The sequence below is a fragment of the Eschrichtius robustus genome, chromosome 18, assembly GCF_028021215.1.
Source record: "Eschrichtius robustus isolate mEscRob2 chromosome 18, mEscRob2.pri, whole genome shotgun sequence".
NCBI classification, from domain to species: Eukaryota; Metazoa; Chordata; class Mammalia; order Artiodactyla; family Eschrichtiidae; genus Eschrichtius; species Eschrichtius robustus.
Genome location: NC_090841.1, coordinates 73,294,123 through 73,314,256, shown reverse-complemented (window position 1 = coordinate 73,314,256; position 20,134 = coordinate 73,294,123). Strand labels below are relative to the sequence as shown.

At 39.7% G+C, this 20,134-nt stretch overlaps 1 protein-coding gene across 1 annotated transcript; it reads left to right on the top strand.

The window, feature by feature from the left end:
• Positions 1-99: 99 nt before the first annotated feature.
• On the top strand, positions 100-20,046 carry LOC137751885 (leucine-rich repeat transmembrane protein CCDC168-like). Its single transcript, XM_068526531.1, is given in 8 exon segments — positions 100-327; positions 452-485; positions 583-616; positions 5,141-9,494; positions 10,074-11,257; positions 13,727-17,166; positions 17,335-19,818; positions 19,967-20,046. Coding segments are annotated over 8 exon segments (11,838 nt in total).
• Positions 20,047-20,134: the final 88 nt, after the last annotated feature.

Genomic DNA, 20,134 nt, shown 5'->3' with positions numbered 1-20,134 from the left:
TGGTTATGAGATGGGCATACCACCTTTTTGTGTTTCGGGGCATCCAGAATCGAGGACTTTGGAATGAAGACATCAGTCTATTTCACCTATTACATAAAAATGCCAAAGCAATTTTATTTCTTTAAAAAAGTGGGTGGATTGGAAAATAATGCATTTTTGACATTATGGGACCTTCTAGAGTCCTGGACTTCTCAAAATAACTGGATGGCAATCTTATTTATAATTTTTCTGGGAATTATCTTTGAGATCATACTCATAAAGATTTGTACAGCCTTTCAGAAGAAGCCTGCACTTCCTTCAGAAAAGGATAATACAGATGCCCACAAGGTAAGAACAAATGCTTGATTTCCTTTTCCCCGATTTTTCAAAGTAACACATAAGAATAACTTATAAAATTGTGGAAGTTTGGTATTTGGATTACTCTAATATTTTATTGTCTCCCTTGAAACAGAAAGAAGACAGTTGCCTTAAAAGCATGAAATTTGGTAAGTATCCTACAATTTAATATTTTAATATAAAACTTGTTCAGCCTGAGCTTCTCCTTTTGGTGTTCTGACATTTTTTATTCCCATTTATCTCTAGATAACTGGTCAATTCCTTCATCTTCAGAAGAAAGGTAAGTGATGTATTCTGAAATTAGATGAAACAGGTTGGTTTTGTTCTACTCAAAATTACATCTGAATTACAGAAAAGGGTTTTCCCATTTGTATAGAGGTTGACAGTTGTTCAACATCTTAATTCAGTCGAACTCTGATTTTTTAAATGGTTGCTCTGTTCCAAGCTGTGTTAAATGGCTTTTTATGTATTGTTGAAATTATCATTTTAGGTAGGTAGACTCATTACCGTTTTTACAAATGAGGAAAATAAAGCTTAGAGAGGTTAAGTGGCTTGCTTCCCTACCCCATCCTCTCTCTCCAGTACACATGAAGAAGAAATAATCACCAGTTCTGAAAATTCAGTTGAAAAATATTCATTTAGCACCTACTGTGAACCGAGCAGATCCTGAGCTAAGTGCTGCAAGAGTGACATGAAATGAGTTTATATCATCAGCATCCTAAGGATGCCTGAGTGCTAGAGATTAAATACAGACACCACTACTCTTGTTGCTATCAATATCTTAATTGTTTTCATCAAAGTCCGTTCAGCAATCATTAGATATCCCTATACAATGGACATTGGCTTTTATACTGGGATACAATTAATAAGATAGTATCTGTTCTCTGGAAGCTTATACTCTTGTGGAGGAGACTTAGCTATAAGCATGATTGCTTGCAGTACGGTAACACAGTGATAGGAGTACTATGAGAACATTTAGGAGATACCTAAGCCAGCATAGGGGTGTTGGGCTGGCTTCATGAAGAAGGTTATACTGGAGCTGAATTTTAAAGGTAAGTGAAAATTAGTCAGAAAAAGACAGTGGGTTAGGAGGATAAGAAAGGCAATTATAAACCATGAGCAGAGGCAAGGAAATAAGGAACAGGGTATGTGCAATAAATTATGATGATTTCAGAGTTGCTAGAATGCTAAGGACGGGTCAGGGAGTAGTGGGAGATGAAGGTGAAAAAATATGCCAGAGTCAGATCATGGGGGACTTTCTATACCCTGTTAAGAAGCTTGGAGTTTATTCTGATAGTGAGTAACCACTGAAGGTGGTTAAGCGTAGGAGTGACACAGTTTTGTGTTTCAGCTGGATCACTAGTAGCTAGCTGTGTGGAGTATGCATCTGAAAATTACTTTAATTTCTTTCAGTTGTCAGGTGTAAAGGGGCTTTATTCATTTAATCTGGTTGCTCTATTTTTATATGAGTACTAGCAACTCTAGTTATAAAGTGGGTGTCCTGAGAAGCAGTAACAGTATCTGGAAGTACGGGGAGGTGGAATCCCGGTCAGAGTTGGTTGGGAACAGGAATGCCAGAGCAAACCAGGACCAGAAGTGCAGCCACCATAAACGATCATCCAGAAGTCAACTGGACAGACCAGGAGTTGGTGTTTGAGGTGTACAGGGCTTAGGTGTGCACTGTGGTTGAAGATTCTCATGTAACTAAAAGCCAGAGGATTGACAGACAAGAGAGGAAGCCACAAGATGAAGTGGGGAGGAAAGGATTTTTAGCACCAGGATCAAGATAATCTGAGAGTTTCCCCATCCCTCTGTGCCATTATTCCATTCCTGCTTAGGCGGAATTAAATACTTTTAATAGGCTTTAGGGAAAAGTAATTGAGAAGAAGAAATTGGGGGGGATGGTGTTGAGGGAAAAGGGTTAGGAAAGAGATATGGCTTCCATGGTGGCAGTACATTGTAGTGAAAAAACACATTTTGAATTAAAAAGGTCTAGGTGTATGTCATAGTTCTGCCTCTAAATGATGGCATGGCCTTGGGCAAATGACTTAAGCTCACTCCTTTTCCTTACTTTCAAAATAGCAGTTAGAAGAATTACCTCTTAGGAATATCAAGAAGATTAGTTAAAGTGATATGTGTAACAAAGCAAAAATATTTTACCGTGGCACCAGAATTCCTTTTTGGGGTAGAATTATATTTGCGAGAGCATCTTAAATTATTTTGAGATAAAAGGGCTTAAATATTGGTAGAACCTCAAGCATAAAAATGGTTAAAGTTGCACTGCATCAGAGACTGAGTGGGTTTTGTCTTGCTTATGAGATGAGAGAGAAGAGAAAGGGGAGGGGTGGGCAGAGAGGAGGGAGGAGCAGGGGAGGCGGTGTGAGGCTCGGGACTGAATGGCACGAGGGACGTCAGAGGGTGAGCCTACCACCCAGTATCCGGAGTCAGGGAGAGCCTTGCTGGCCAGGCACAGTCTCAGTGAGCAATGCGAACTGCTGATCTTATATCCATTGAGTTTTGGGAGATGGTTTGTTTCAGGGTTGACCTCAGCCTTAGACGTGTGTTCCTGGGAAAGTCTGCCATCAATTGCCTGAGTTTCAAAGATTAAAGCTGTCACCGGTTGGTTTCAGAAGTGTATTTCCTGAAGCGAGTTACCATTGATAGACAAAATTGTTTAAAAGCAGATTTGGTGTTTGTTACTATGACTCTAGGATTATGCTATGACTCTATGCCATTGATTGATTTAATTGATTTACAACCACTTCTAGTACTTACTTGTTGCCATGGCTATAGAGCTGTCAGTCTCTTCCTAGGAGTATGGGGAGTTCTTTTTAAATTTTCAAAGGCCAGTTGAGATTCCCTGGTGGGGAGAGGCCAAAGGACATTTAAAAAATAGACAGACATGCCTAACGGTTAAGTGGGAGTTGTTTGCTTTGCTGTAGTTAACTCCCTTCTATATCTGCCTCTAGCTTTTCGTTAAAGTTAGCCACATGTATGGGTGGTTTGTGTATGTGTATTTTTCCCCCTTCATTGAACCTGAAGAACGGGTTGGGTTGTATGTCTGGATCAGCTTGCTGTGGACAAGCGTTAGCCATCAGAAAGCTAGAGGTGAAAATGGCCACTCAGCAAATATTACTGAGGGCCTACAATGTGCTGCAGGCCCTTGAGATACAGCGGTGAACAAAACAGACATTGCTTCCCACCTTACGTTTTAGACAGAGGGGAGTCTGATAGTAAATGACAACATGATAAATAAATTATATGGGAGGTGGTGATAATTATATGTGATATGGTAAAACAAAAGATAGTGTAGGGTAAGAGGAATCAGGGTGCCAGAAGTAGGAGAAGAGAGGTAGGTGCAACATATGTGGTGGGATTTAACTAAAGCCTTGAAGGGATGGGGAGTTAACCAAACAGAAATGGTAGAAGAGTATTAGAGAGGTTGGAGAATAGGTGACCAGATCATGGTTGGACCCTGCAGGCCATCTTAAAGACAGTGGCTTTTACTCTGAGTGACAACAGGGGATCATTGTAGAGTTTTATACGGGAGAATGATATGTTCTGTCTTATATTTTTAAAGGATTATTCTGCCTGCAGTGTTGAGAGTAGACTATACTGGGTCAAGGGTCTAAGCAGACGGCAGGCTTTTGCAAGTAATCCAAGTGAGAGATAAAAGTAACTTAAACCAGGGTGGTAGCAGTGGAGATGGCAAGAAGTGGTTAGGATATACTTCAAAAAGTAGAATCAGTGGGGTGTGTGGATGTGAGAGAAAGGAGGCAAAGATGACTCCAAGATTTTTACCTGAGCAAGTAGGAAAGGTGCAGTTGTCATCAACTGAGATGATGACAGCTGTGGGTGGAGCAGGTTCTGATGGGGAGATGAGGAATTTTGTCTTGCAACCGTTGAGTCTTAGATTGATTGGGCATCCAGTAGAGATAGTAAGTAGTCTGGGAGAGATGTCTGATAGAGACAGTGAGTTTGGGGGTTCTTGGCACATAGGCAGTATTAAAAGCCACAGAGAGGGTGAGATTACAAAGGGACTGTGAGAAGATAAGAGGAGCAGGGGCTGAGCCCTGGGGCGCTTCAAAGAGGGCAGGAAGAAGAGGAGGAACCAGCAAAGAAGACTGACGAAGAGCTACCAGTGAGTTAGAAGGATACCCAGGAGAATATGTGGTCTGGAAGCTCTCCAGAGCAGGAAAGACAAATAGTTATATAAGGTATACAAGTTAGGTATCAGACCACTATCCCTTATGAATATAGATGTAGAACCCTCAACAAAATACTAGCAAACCAAGTTCAGCAGCATATTAAAAGGATTATATACTCTGACCAAGTGGGATTATCCTCAAGAATGCAAGGTTGGTTCAACATACATCTAGCATTGTTTTATTATGTTTAAAACCATAATATTAAATTGTTGAAATATTGGTCTTGCATTTCAGCTTTTTTCTATATTTTCCCTGAAATGTGCAAAAAACTAATTCTGTTTATGTCTCATATTTTCACTGTTCACTTTCCTAAGTGAATAATACTCCTGTCCTGAGGAAATTTTATCCTAATTATGTCTGGACACTGCTATAACTTGTTAGGGTCACCTGGATTCCCTAGAATGCTTATGCATCCTGCCTGTATCAATTAGAATATTTTAATTCTCAAGTAACAGAAAACCACGATTCAAACTGGCATACCAAGAAGAGAATTTATGATAATCATATAATAGGCTTCCTTAAATCTAGAAGAGAGTTCCTGTAGAAAATAGGTCCTCAGTGACAATTGATTTACACACTGCTTTCTTATATTTCAGAGTTGATGACTTTTCAGAAAGAACAATTACTTCATCACTTACATCTGAAGGAAATGAAGGTAACTTTGGAGACGGAGTTTCACTGCCAGATGAACCAACACGGGCAAGTACCAGTGAAAGTAAATATCGCCTAAGTCACTTTAGTGAAAGTCATGAGCCATCTTCAGATGGTACTAGCTCGTCTTTGTCACTGTTTCATTCAGAAGTACAGGGAAATTTTCCAAGGTGCAGAGGGTGTCCTGAAAACGAACATGAAACAATACAGTTTTCATCTAAGAAATTATTTTCCATAATGAAAGACAACGAAAATAAAAATTTGATGTTTTCTTCTGACTTTAACTTTTCAAGAATTTCTAGAATCATTATAGAAAGTGAAGATATAGATGTGGCACCATGCCCTCCTGCCCATTTATTACTTTCTAGAGACCAAGTCAGACTTCTGGAAGAAAATGTGAGAAATCAAATTCCTTTAAAATCCAAAGCTACTTTAGAGAGTAAAACTCCCTATCTGTACTCAAGGTCTCAAGAGCCCTTGATTCAGAATCAACATTCTGTTAGAAGGGACATTTCTGCCGAAGCACAAGATTCTTTTCCGGGACAAAGTGCTCTTCCGAATCAAGATTTTTCTGAAGCCCAATTTACTAGTCAAGCCCAACAACTTGTTAACAACCAGGTATCAATCAATAGCCAGCCTGATATCAAGGCCAGATACGTTGCTCTGCCTCAAGATTTGATGAGGAAACCACTTTCCAGCAGCACACAAGACTCCTTCCAGACCCAAGATAGGGACAGGAGCCAACATTTGGTCCAAGTCCCACATTCTGTTGAGACTCAAGATTCAGTCAAGGACCTAGAGTCTGATACAAAACACTCAGAAGAGGCCCAATATTCTGTTTGGTTTGAAGATTCAAACAAGATTCAATATTCAATCCCAGGGCAAAATAATATTTTTAATAATGCCAGACATCTAGTTTTAACTCTAAGCCCAAATTCAGTTGCTAAAGTGATGCCACAACTAAAGAGTGTAAAGACAAAGGGCCAGAAACAAATTGCTAGCTCAGAATTAAACCAGTATCCTGCATATGGCTCAGTGCCTCTTTCACCTACCATGACCAGGCAGAAAAACAGAAGAAAAACATTACACAGTAAAAGTAAATTTAGTCTCAAAGTTCTACCTCAAAAGTCAAAGAAAACACCAACTTCATGGGTATTTCAAATCACAGTATGTCACACTTCAGAATATAGCAAGTTAAGACACAGTTATAAAACTAAGAAGAAAGAGTTACATCAAAGAAAAGGTATATCAGGTTTAGCATTGCGTCTTATTTATGCTTTCAAGCTTGTTCCTCCTTATATTAGGAAGTATTCCAGGAAAAGACTAGCAAAATTTATGCCAGGTTTAACAGGATGTAGGCATTTTCTGCTGAAGCAAAATAAGTCACTGTATGCAGAGAAAGTCAACTATGCAGGGCCTGTTGAGAAAAGAGGAACCTCAGGGAGTACTAAAAACGAAAAACATCATGGCAGAGACAATAAAGAACTAAAAAACATTTCACCAAAAATTCCACCTCAGCTAGAAGAGTCTTTCATGGTCAATATTTATCAACAAAAAGCACCTTGTTCTTCATTAATAGAAACAAACTGGAAGAATATAGAGTCTCTTAAAGACCCAATTTTACAAGCAAAGGAAATGGACATTACAGAGTTTTGTGCCCCAAATAGTGAAAAAACATCTGACCTGCATATTGCAAAGCATGAGACACCTTTAGAAGAAGCTATATCAGCACCTTTGCAGAAATTTGATTCCTCTCCCAAAATGGAGTCAGACAGAAGAATGAAAACATGCGAGGACCTAAAAAGTACAGAGAATTCACATCTTCTACTTCCAAGTGGAGAGAAGTTACCAACTAGTACGTCAGAAATGCAAAGGTGCTTTCCAAAGGGAAATACCCATGAAAAAGAAGATTTTCTTGAAATTGTTCTGGAGTCTTCAGATGTCAATTTGCTCATTTCACTAGGAACCAAAAAGCATAAAAGCAGTGAACAGTCAGCAGGTGTAGAAATTCAAGAGAGTCCAGAAGGTGTAATTGAGAAGGAAAAGAAACCATTAATAGTTAATGTTACAGAAGATGGTGACCTAAGTGAAAGTGAGGAACTCGAATGCAACACTAGAAGCAGCATAAAAAATAGGCAAGATGAAAGAATATCTGATGCATTTCACGATGCCACTCACACTGCCCTTTCTGAACCACCTCATATGGAAATGCAGAGCGGATTAAAAACCAAGACAGATACATCAAGAATAGGGCTTAGTCATTCAGCGGTAAAGCAAGATGAATTACCAGATGACAAAAAAACATGGAGTGCAGAATACATTGAGAAGAGATGTATATTTAAAAAACCACAAGAACATGACAGAGAGGAAGAACAACAGGCTCTGCAAGAAGCAGATCCACAGCTAACACCAGGTTTCACGTTCAGTCTACAACTAAAGCAGAAGCCCAAGTACGTCAAATTTGAAATAGGACAGAGCTGTTCAGAAACTAGAACAACTCAAAATGAAGAGCTAGAGGTACAACCACACACTCTTTCTACAGAAACGATTGTGGGCACTGGTCCATGCCCCACAATGGATCCATTTCAAGTTGAGAAGGTGAAGCAAAGCACAGACAGACCTACAGGCAGGGAAACTGCAGATCCAGTGCATCCTCTTACAGTGTCACAGAGCTTGCCAGTTTTAACTGAAACAACAGAACATGGTGTCCCATTGTGTGGAAGCCCCGGAAAGCCCCTGGATGATCAAATTACAGAAGAAAAGGAAGACTTAAAAAGAGTTTTACCTGAAGTTGCCCTGGGGTCTCTCCATAGGCGTATGCTTCCTTTATCAAGTGAGAAAAGGCAGAGAATCAGAAAAAAATTACCAGAAACCAAAAATGTACGCTGTCTCAACCGTGTAATTACGAAAGTAAAGACGCCACCAATACATCGTAGAAGAAGATTGAGAGATGATTTCAAAATCATGATTAAACAAATACTGCAAGATGAAACTGTGGCAGATATGCTTCTGAATGTTATTGACCCTCACGTGTCTATTTTGCCTTATATTATAACACACAGCAGATTAAATGCAGAGAATCACAGTCATACCAAGACAAGAGACAAGAGATATCAAGAACAAGAGATATCAGAAGTTGAAAGAGAAGAAAAGTGTTCAGATACCATTACTAAAGGAAGTGACTCTGGAGACACACCAGAAGCAGCTAAATTGCAAGATGAAGTGAGTGGGGAAAAAGAAGCTTCACCAGAAGCAGTCCTTGAGGATCGCTGGAACCTCAGATTGGATGCATATCCAGAGAAAGAGCTTAAAACAAAGAAAGAAATGCAACAACCAATCACATTTGCAGAAATCATGATGGAGTCTGTTTACTCGGCCATAACAGATCCATTTCATGCTGAGAATATGAAGAAAAGCCTGACCACACAAACAGATTTAAGATGCACTGCACATTCTGAGATGCCTCCTCCAGCATCAGAAAAATCACTGATTGGAGACCCTTTAACAACAAGAGAAAGTGATGTTCCAGATTATGGAAGTGATACAAGGGAAATGGTTTATTCTTTTGCAGAAACAAAGGCAGAATTACCCAAAGATTTACCAGCAATTTTCCCAGAGACTTTTAATTGCCACATGCCTGTTTTATCTCATTCTAAAGTGAAGAAAAATAGAGTAAGATTCTCACACCTAGAAAGCAGAGTGAAGTCCAATTCTGTACACATGAAAGCATTGAAGCCGTCAATTTCACAAATATGTAATATCACAGGTCATAGAAAGAAACTGGAATCTGACTTTAAGGCCAAGTTTGAAAAGATCAACCAAGCTAATGGGCTGGCTTATGAATTTCTAAACACCCTTTACTCTCCTGTGTACAGCAGGTTACAAGGAGAGACAAACAGCTTCTGCCATGCTCAGGTAAAGCTCCAGGGACTAGCACATGAGGGGAGACCACAGTATGTTGATTTCTTTGATAAGAGTAGTGCATTCTATGACAGAGAAGGAAAAGTACAAGATGGAGAGGAAGAGGAGCAAAAAACGTTGCTGGTAACTGCTCCGCAGCATACCCAGTGCCTCTGGATCAATGGGTATCAAGGGAAAGAGACCCACCTTGCCGAACCAGACCCAGCACTGGACCGTTTAACACAGGAACAAGATATACAGCACCGAACATGCTTTACACAAATTGCTTTGCAGACTGGCCTCCAGATGGGTCCTCGAGAAGCTAAGGAACTCCAGAAGATCAACAAACCAGAAGATGACATAACAGCCCCTACGGGTCTGGAGATTCCAGCTCCCGAGGCAGGGAACTCATCACTTGATAAACTTTTGAACACTACAACAGAGTGTGGCTTACCATCTGGTGGAAACCTTAAAAGGGAACTAGATTCTTATTTTGTGGGGAAAAATTCAGAGTTACCAGAAAATTTGCAAGTGACCTTCCCACGGTTTTCTGATTCTGTTGACCCCTTTGTTTCTAAATCTAAAAGAAAGAAAAACATATTAAAATTAGCAAGGAAGCAAAAAACAGTGAGTCGTAGGTATAGAACTATGAGAGAACAAAAGCCATCAATTTTGCATATGCTTAATGGCAGGCAGAGCAAGGCACTGCAATGCAATTTAAAAACAAAGATGAAAAATCCACAGCAAAATAAAAATATAGCAGATGCATTTTTGGATATCATTCACTTCAAGGTGCCTACTTTGCCCAACATCAAAATGAGTATTGGATTAAATGTGGAGACAGATATGCAAACGGTAACAAGACTTAGTCATATGCAGCTAGTGCAAGGGAAATCGCCAAATGGAAGAAAAATATGTTGCTCAGATTCTATCAATATGAGTAGTTTATCTAACAGTGTGAAAGATGGGGAGGAGAAGGCAGGGGAACAAGATTTACCAGCTCCAGAGACTAGCCAAGGCCTCATATTCAATATATATCAGAAGAAGAATCATGACCTTGTCAAATCACATGAGGAACTGAAACAACCAGGAAGTATAAATATTCAGGTACAACCACAAACACATTTTGCACAGATTATTTTAAGCTCTGCTTCATGCCCTACATTGGATCAGTTTCAACTTAGAAAGCTAGAGAGCTATGCTAGGTTTTCACCTCCAATGTCAGGAGAAGCAAAGATTGATGAACACATATTTTCTGCAAGAGAATGTGGTGTTCCATCTGATGCAAACCATCAAAAGGAACAAGCTGATGGTATTGAAAAGAAAGAGACAGTGACTTTAGATTTCTGCCTGGCTTCTTTATCTATATCCAAAAGCAAGAGAAACTTCAAACAGTATTCAGACTTGAAAACCTTAATGAAGCCCAAATGTGGAATTTTAAAAGCAAAGAAACCATCAATTTCAAACATGTTCAATATCAAGGGTGGTGCTAGCCCAAATCATAGAAAAGAATTGGGATATAACTTAACAACCAAAATTAAAGAGGTGGATGAAGGTGAAAAAATGGCAGACGACAGGTACTCCCTCACGTCTATTATACCTGCTGTTAATAGGTATAGCAAGAGAGAAAGGGAAAAAAACATGTTGTTAGGAGAAAAAAGACTCAGTTCTAAACAAGTAAAGCGAGAGATATCACCACATGAAGGTAATATTACTCCAGGTGACACCAAAGAAACCAATCTTCAAGATGAAGAGGAAGAAGAAGGTGAACAGGAGATGTTGTTAAAGATAATTCCACAGCACAGCCAGCATTTCGTCTTCTGTTCAGGCCAGAGGAAGGAGCTTGACCTTCACAAATGGGGAAACAAAGGACGTGGGAAAATTCTGTTTGTTACAGAACAAGACGTCCCACGACAAACGCAGCTTCCAGATCCAACCCAGGCAGAGGAGCCAAAGAGAAGCCAGCAGACACTAAATGGCACGGTGTGGTCAGCGAGTTCAACCCTTCCCTTTCTAAAGTCAAAGGAATCACTAATTGGTCGAGTTTTAATTGATACAATGAAATGCGATGTCCCAAGTAATGGGAGATGTACGGGGGACCTGTACGATCGTGGTAAAGAGGAAAAGACAGAGTTTAAAGAAGATCTACAAGCAACTGTCCTGGGGTCTTTGGATGCCTCCACACCTGATCTATTTGAATCTAAGAGGCAGAGAAAGACACTTACATGTAGAGCCTTAAAAAGTAAAATGAGTCCCAGATGTGTTATTATGAAGACAAGGAAGGCACCAATTTCACAGATATTTAATATCCCTGGGAATGGTTGTCTAAAAGCCCTACCTCCAAAAACCCTGAAATCACAGATTGTTGACTTTTTAATTCAGATAAAATACTCTGGGGTACTGGAAGATCTTACTGCAGAGAGAAAGGAAGGAGTAGCCCAAGAATTACCAGCAGCAATTCCGGAGGTTTTGGATTTATCCACACTTGCTTTACCTGTGTCGAAAAGAAAGAGAAACAACTCAAAACTTACAGACAAGAGAAATAAAATGAGTCCCAAATGTGTAACTTTGAAGGCAAAGAAGACACCGATTTCAAAGACGTTTAGCGTCACAAAACGTGGTGCACCAAGCCGTGGTAGGCAATTGGAATGCAACTTCAAAACCATGAGGAAACAAGGTCAGTCTGTGGCAGCTGTCATCCTGAATGCCTTTTCCTCTCCCATGGCGGTTTCACTGGACATGAAAGTGCATAACAGAAGTAAAGTAGAGATGGACATGCCGTGGAAGATGAGGTTCAGTCATGAGCTGCAACACCAAGGGCAGTGGCCAGATGGAGAAAGAGCCTCGTGTCCCTATTCCAGGGGCGAGAAGGGCAGGGCCTCAAATGTCAGGAAGGAAGTCAAAGACCTCGGTGGAGAAGCAGCGCCATGGAATTCCCAACACCTCACTATCCATGCTCCTAACATGAAGGAACCTCGCTTTGTGAAATCAGATCTAAAATGGAAGTATTCAGCAAGGAAAAAAATCCCAGAATCGCTTACCATAGCTCAGGAGCTGCAGCAACACACACTTTTCACACAAAGTGTATTGCATTCTGTGTCTTGCTCTATTTTGAATTCACTTCCATTTGAGAAGCTACCAAAAAGAACAAAACCACAGAGTCCAAAGATTTTATCTCCAGTGACAGGGAAATCACTTAGTGAACCTTTAATTGTCAAAGCACCGACTGATACCCTATCTGAAAGAGGCCCTGCAAAGGAACTTGCTAGTTCTATTCCAGAGGAAAAAATAGGGTTACCAAAGGATTTACGAGTGAGAACCCTGAAGTCTTTTGGTATCTACATGCCAGCGTCACCTAAAATTAAAAGGTTGAGAAATGCAGCACTAACCCCTAAGTCTAGAACTGGGAAAGCCCAGATGGCATCGATTTTAAAGACAACTAATATCACTAGGTCTGGTGCCCCCAGCCATGGAAAGGAACAGGTCTACACCTTGGATGACATGGCCAAAGAAATATCTCAAAGTATGTCAAATATATTTATGAATACCTTTTTTTCACCTGCACCTGTTTTACCTGCCATCAAAACACACAAAAAACTGAAAGCAAAGAAAGACCCATTAAGCAAAAAAGTCAATATTATACAGTTAAAACAAGAGGAAGGGAAAAGAGTGTGTAAATATACCTCTAATAAATGGAGCATCTCAAGCAGCACATCAGAATCAAGATTGCAAAATGAAAAAGAAAAAAAGGGCAAGGAAGTTTTATTCGAAGCAGGTCTACAATTCCTGAATAGGACCGGAAGTAGAAAAGATCAAAATATGCTTATTACAGAGCGAGAAGCGTGGCAACAAGCACTAGCTTTGGAAAATATGTTGGAGTTTATTTGTTCTCCTCTGATAACTCCATTTCAAACTGAAGAGCTGAAAAAGAATATCCTACCACAAACAGACATACTGCATAGAATAAGTGAAAAGAGTTCACGTCTAAAAAGAGGGAAAGCAATGTTTGATGGTCTTTTAATTGATGAGACAGTGTATAGGACTACGTCTGATCAGAGCCCCACAAGGAAGCTGGATGTTCCCAGTGCAGCTTCCCTACAACTTGAAGGAGAAGAGGAAGACATAAAAACTCAAAAAATAACAAAATACACAGTTGATCAAAATATCCCACCTCCCAAGTCAGGGATCTCAGTGCTTGGAGATCCATATAATGAAAGCTCTAGAAGGAAAGTGGGTGGTCGTATTGCCAAGAAACATAAAGAGTTGCCAAGAGATTTACTAACAATATCCATGATGTCTGTTTTACCTGAATCTAAAAGGCAGAAAAAGGCATTAAAATTTCCAGGAAGGAAAGATCTTATGGGTCCCAAATGCATAACAACGAAGGCAAAGAAGCCTCTTTTTTCACAGGTGCTTAATATCACTAAGGATGGTCACCTGTACTGTAGAAAGGAAGAGGAAGGCCATTTAAAGTCTATGATAAAGGACATGCAACAAAATAGAGGTATAGGTGATGCGTTTTTATCTCCCACACCTGTTTCAACTGATAACAAAATAGATATTGAAATTGATAGCACACCAAAAACAGGGACGGATCGACCAAGAGTGAAAATATACAACCGTACCTATCCAGAGCTAGAGAAATCACCAAGTGATGGGGAAGCATGGGAGGCCAATTTGGCTGATACACAAAGCAGATCCAGCAACACAGGTAAAATGAATGTGCCACATAAAAAGGAAGAGGAAAACATCCCAGAAATGTTAGCAGAATCAATTCTGCACTATAGTCAACACTTCCATTTCAGTTCCCATCATATGAAAAATCTTGGCCCTTGCAAACCAAAATCTAAACTGAATAGTTCAGAAGGCAGAAGGACTTGGAATTTGTCTTGTGCCATGCAAAATATGAGGCAAGAAGAACACATTAGAGAAACTATTTTAGAGCCTGTTTCTAGAAACGTGATGAATTTTATTCGAGTACAAACATTGAAGAAAAGTCTTCATACTCAAGAGGGAATACAATATATGGTAGGTCTAAAGACCCCATTTCCAAAAGCTAGAAAATCAGAGACTGGTTCCATACAATGTGATGGTCTCTGGGATGGAAATCCGAGGAGGAAATGGGATCACCCTATTTCTAAGAAAAAGACATGGAATCAAAGTGACTTAGTAAGAACTGTCTTAAAGCCTTTAGATTTCTCCAGCCTTGATTCGTCTGAACCCAAAAGCCAGAGTTACACATTAGAGGTTGCAGACAAGAAAAATACAACGAGTCCCAAGCAGGTAATTCTGGAGGCAGAGAAACCATCGATTTTACAGGTGCTTAATAGCACAAGGTGTCTTACAGGAAGCCATAGAAAAAAACCCCACGAAGTTAAGTACAAGATAAGAGAGAGGCAATGGAATGAAAGTGTGAGAGAGACATTACTCCTCACCACTGAGGGAACTAAGATTCCAACGCCCAAGTTAGTGATTGATCAACTCTCATTCCATACAGCAGCGAGGGACACTCTGTATAATGACAGAACACGTCACAAAAATCTGGGTGGTCTTATTACAGAGAAAAAGGCAGAGTTGGAGGAAAACTTAGCCACAACTCTCTTGGGGCCTTTAGATTTATTCACTCCTGTTTTATCTGACTCTGAAAGCCAAATAAACACAGTACAAGAGAAAATCATACTGAATCCCAGATGTTTAGCTCTGAAGAAAAAGGAGCCACTCATTTCACAGATACTTAAAATCAATAGGCAGTTTGCCACAAAGCAGAGGACAAAACTTAGATCCAATTTAAAAACCAAAATGAAAGAGATTTGGCAAGGTAAAAATGTGGCTGTTATATTTACAAATGCCATTTACTTCGCATTGGATACCTCTGACGTTAAAAGGCAAAGCAGATTCAAAACAGAGATAGACAGAGTATCAAGGTTTAGTCCTGTACAACCAACACACATGGAGTCGCCAGTTGAAAGCCGAGTAATTTTACAGTCAGTTAATGCCACAGGTCATGCTGCTTTAAGCATTAATAAGGAACAGGAACAGGAACAGCGGATGGACATAGAGAGAGAGAAAACTGTGTTAAATGCAGACCTAAAATCTACAGATGCTTCTACGTCTATTCCACCACACATAAAAATGGAGCAGTCACCTAGTACCTGGGGTAACTATGAAGAATCTTCTGAAAAGAGAAATGCCCTGAACAAAGCAAAAGTTACAGAGGAAGAAGAGTATGAACAACAGGTTTTGTTTGGAACACCTCCACAAAATACCCAGCCATTTGAGTTTCTACAAACGAGACAGCAAGAACCATGTGTCTCAGGAACCATCCAGAATTCTGCTTATGCTTACAATCCTAAATATCCTAAAATCATAAAACATAAAGCTAATGCAAAAGCAGCAGGTGTGAAAAACACTATGCACACTGAACAGGAAAAATTGAAGGCAAAGAAACCACTTGTTTCCCTGATGTGTAACACAACAGGTTATGGAACCCAAAGCAACGAAAAGGAAACGAGGTGTAACATCAAGAAACAGAAGCCGGGGTTCCAGCAAGGTAAAGCTGAGGTAGAGTTAGTCCTGAAAACTATTTGTGACTCTGGGTCTATTCCACCTCAAATTCAAGCGTTGATGGAAGCAGAAAGGGAGAAAGGCAAGGCACAAAGGCTGACACACATTCCTCCAGAGCCAAAGCTGGAGAAAGCGCTAAACAGAAGACAAATAGCATTTTCACAGTCCATTGCTAAGAGTGCTAAATCAAGAAATATTAAAACACTGAAACAATATATTAGAGAGCAAGAAGAAAAGTACCAAATTGCTTCACCAGACGTTCTCCCACAATGTAAATACCGATTCGTGATGAGCCAGCCACTGAAGAAGGAGCCCGACGATGTCAAATTCACAGTAGATTTGAAAAGAGAAGTATATCCTGATCGACATTCACAAAAGAGGGAAACCAACTGCACTACGTTTGACATCTCAAGAATTAGATTACACACAAAACACAAATTCCTTATCACACCAGGAGTAAAGGAGGGAGATGGAGACATGGCCCAACATCCATTTCCAACTCTACAGTGGAGAGAAGTATCCAAGAAAACGGACATTTCCTTAAGTTCAAAAGGACAGAATATGTTTCTTCCAGAGTTGGATGCTTCTCAACAGAAGACTTGCAAGGAGCAGAAACTGCTGAAACAAGGAAGTATTTCAAGGACACACCTGGAGCATACTTTGTATCCCATTATGGAAACTCCTCATTTGGAAAATACAGGAAAGGTCTCTGAGGAAGGTACGTACATTGACAGAAAAAATATTTCACATCTATTGGGAAGAGAAGGATTAAGAGAAACTGATATCTTACAAGGTTCAAAAGGACAGACATTTCTTTGTACAAATGTAGAGGCCCAGCAATATATGTCTGCAGTGCAGAAAGGAGAAGTGAAACCAGATCACGCTCCTGAACGGATTCTGGATTCGTTATCTTGCCCCAGTGAGGAGGAGCCTCTTCATGTAAAAGGGGCAAGAAATACAACAGGGAAAGAAAATGTTAACATGCCTATCGTTTCAAATGTAAATCCATGGAGAAAAGAGAAGCCAAAGTTAATGGATATTCTGTCAAAATCAAATGGACAGAAAATAAAGTTTTCTAAAAAACAGTGGGCAAAGCAACAAAATAGTTCTAACCAGAAGGAAGAAAATCTTCTGGAATCAGTTTCCTCTTGCATACTGCATCAACTCCATATTGGAAAGCGAAAGAAAGAAGTCTCAGCCAGAGGAATCAGTCCAACAGTTTTGAGCCCAGTGGTAGAGAAAGCATCAAACAAAGCAGATATTCCAGTGGATCAACCTCCATGCTCAGAAGGAATTAATTTGCATATTGGAGGAAGAAAAGAACATCAACAAGAAAATACATGCAAGGCTCTTCTAACATCTGTTTCTCATTCTTTGATGAATATACTTCAGATTAAATTGCTAAGGGTAACGAGAGCATCAAAGGAAGTCGATAGTCCAATGTACCACACTTCAAATACAGAAGGAATTGGCTTGCCTATTGCAGGACGAGAAGAGCAACCAGAATGTATACAACATATTTGTCCAAATCTTGCTTCTGACTCTTCGAGAGATATATTTCAAAGTAAGATGCTGTGTGAAAAGAAGGCATCGGAAGAAGTAGTTAGCACAGTGGATTACACTCCAAGTGCAGAAGGAATTGGTTCACTTATTACAGGAAAGGGAGACCAGCAAGAGAAATGTACTTATGAGGCTCTTCGAAAGTCTGCATCTCACTCCCAAGCAGGTCTATGTCAAACTGATACCCCAGTGCAAGAAGTAAAACTAGATGGCACAAATAGGATGAACTGTGAATATTCACCTCCACAGGCTAAGGAAGCATTCAAAGGAATGGGTGTTATTGTTGGACATATTCAAAAAAGTGAAGAAAGACAAAACTTACCCAGTATAGAACAAAGCCAGCAGCACTTGCTGACTCCCTCTGAGAATCTTCTGGAGCATACATCTTACCCTCAAAATGATCTCTGGCTGCTGCCACATTTAACACCTCTGGCAAAGGAAGCATTATCGGAAGTAGGTAGTGTGTCAAGCAGGACAAAAGGATTAGACTTGATTTCTAAAGATCAACTAAATACCGGATGTGAGTATGGCCTGGAATGGACTGTACCCTCGATTCCTCCAAGGCAAACAACAAAACAAAATACAAGGCCGCCTTTAGAATCATTCACTAAAACTGTAAAATATCAGAATGTCTCATTGCCGAAAGGAGAGAAATCACTGGATGGGGCGCAGGTAACTGATTCAATATCAGATGTTAGCTCCCCCAAGCTAAGAGTTAGAAAGAATGTGCAATTACGTAAAGCGTATCAAAAAAAGGTGCAAAAAGAGGTATGTCTACCTGGATTATTTTCACATTCTCTTTCTATCCATATGCCTCTTTTGCCTGAAAATAAAAGACAGAAGGATGACTTAAAGCAAGGAGTTAAGAAAGGCATAATACACCCCCAAAGAACTTTGGAGAAATTGGTATTTTCAAATATATTTAATACCAGTGACGGTGGTAGCCCAGGCAATAGACCAGAACTGCAGTGGAGCATAAAAGAGAAAATGGTAAATATAAAACATAGAAAGGTCAAACCTGATTTGGTTTTGACAAATATATATGAGTGCATCCCTTCTTTACCTTACCTCAAATTGAATAAAAAGACAATTGATGAGATTATCTCAAATAATGTAAAAAGAATAAAACAACCTATATCACAGAAAAAGGAGAAGGAAAGAAGAAAAGTCAATATGAAAGGAATAATGGATCCCAACGTTATCCTGAAAGCAAAGAAATCATCACTGTCACATATACTCAGTGAAAAGGAATTGCCAGGGCTGTTGAACATTATAAAACAAGAGAGCAATGTGCAGATAGGTAAAGGTAAATCAGGTGTGAAACTGACAAACCTGTTTACTTCCTTACCATCTCTATCACATCCTAGTTTGATTTCAAGAGCAAAAGGAGGAAGAGATAAGTCAGGAACACCATGGAACTGCCTTCCACCACTAAACCTCCAGGCATCATCAAATATCAGGAAAACATCATTTGCAGAGTCAATTAATAGAGACAGTTTAAGCAACATAATAGAATCAAAACAACGTTTGCCCCAGAAAAAGAAGGAAGATGGAGACAATATAGTATATATGAAAGATATAAGGGGCTGCAAATGTGCCCCTTTTAAAAGAAAGAAGAAACTTTTTACACATACACTGCATGGAAACGAACCACAGTGGAACAATAAAGAACAAGAGAAAATGATGCAGGAAGATAAGAGTGATCTAGTTGTAGTTCAGAATAAGCCCTATGTTTCCATTCTGTCTTCACCTCACCTGGAATGGGGTCCTGCAGTGAAAGAAGAGGCATACATGCGAGGAGTATCAGGGTTCTGCCTTCCACCGTTGACCCTCCAGGAATTGTCAGATGCAGTGATAATATGTGAGGAGCCAACTGATGATATTTTAAGCAGCATAGAAAGATCAAAATATATGTCACAGGAAAATGAAGATAAAGTGGAAATGGCTTTGGAAGAGAAAAGGAATCCCAAAAGAATAGCTTTGGAGGCGAACCAGTCTCCAATTGCACGGGAATTACAGTTGAACATCAAAAAAAAAGAGGAAAAGATGCAGGAAGATAAAGATGAACGAGTTGGGATTCAGAGAAAATCTTGTGTTTCCATCTCTTCTCCGCCTTACTGTGAAGTGGACACAAGAAGGAAAGGAGAAGCAATCATGCTAAGAAAAACAAGATCCTCTTTTCTACAACCAAAACTCCAGGGTTCATCAGATACAGGAAACATAGCACATAAAAAGTCTGTTTATGGTGATAACTCAAACAATGTAAAAAAAGCCAAAGAACATATAATGCAGGAAGAAGAGGGGAGAGTAAAAATGGCAAAAGTCCTACCTTTGGAGAAAAAGAAATCACCAAGTTCACAGGAAATCCAGTTGGACATCAAAGAACAAAAGAAAAAGATACAAAGAATTCAGGGTGAACCAAGTGTGATTTTGACACGTACTTCCATACCTGCTACTTCTTTTAAATTGGATACAAGAATAAAAGAGGCAGACTACAGAGCTGAAGTAAGAAGGTACTCTCTTCCAGAACCATCACACCAGAAATCATCAGATGTAGTGAAAAAAGAAAATAAAGAGTTCATCAAGGGTGATAGCACAAGTGATGTACAAGCAGCAAACGTATATATGCCCCAGAAAGGAAAGGATAGAGGAAAAATAGTAAATATGAAATATATAATGTACTCCAAAGAGACAACTTCCAAGGCAAAGGTATTACCACTTCCACATGTACCCAATACCCCTGGCAGGTGTAGCCCCCAAATTAGAGAAGTACAGACAAACAGAAGAAAAGACTTGGGACATGTACAGGAAAGAAGAAGTGAACTAGATGAGGTTCTGACAGGACCTTGTCTACCTCAGTTTACATTAAGCAAAGTTATAGAAGGCAAGAAAGAGAAGCAAGGAGTAATAAAACC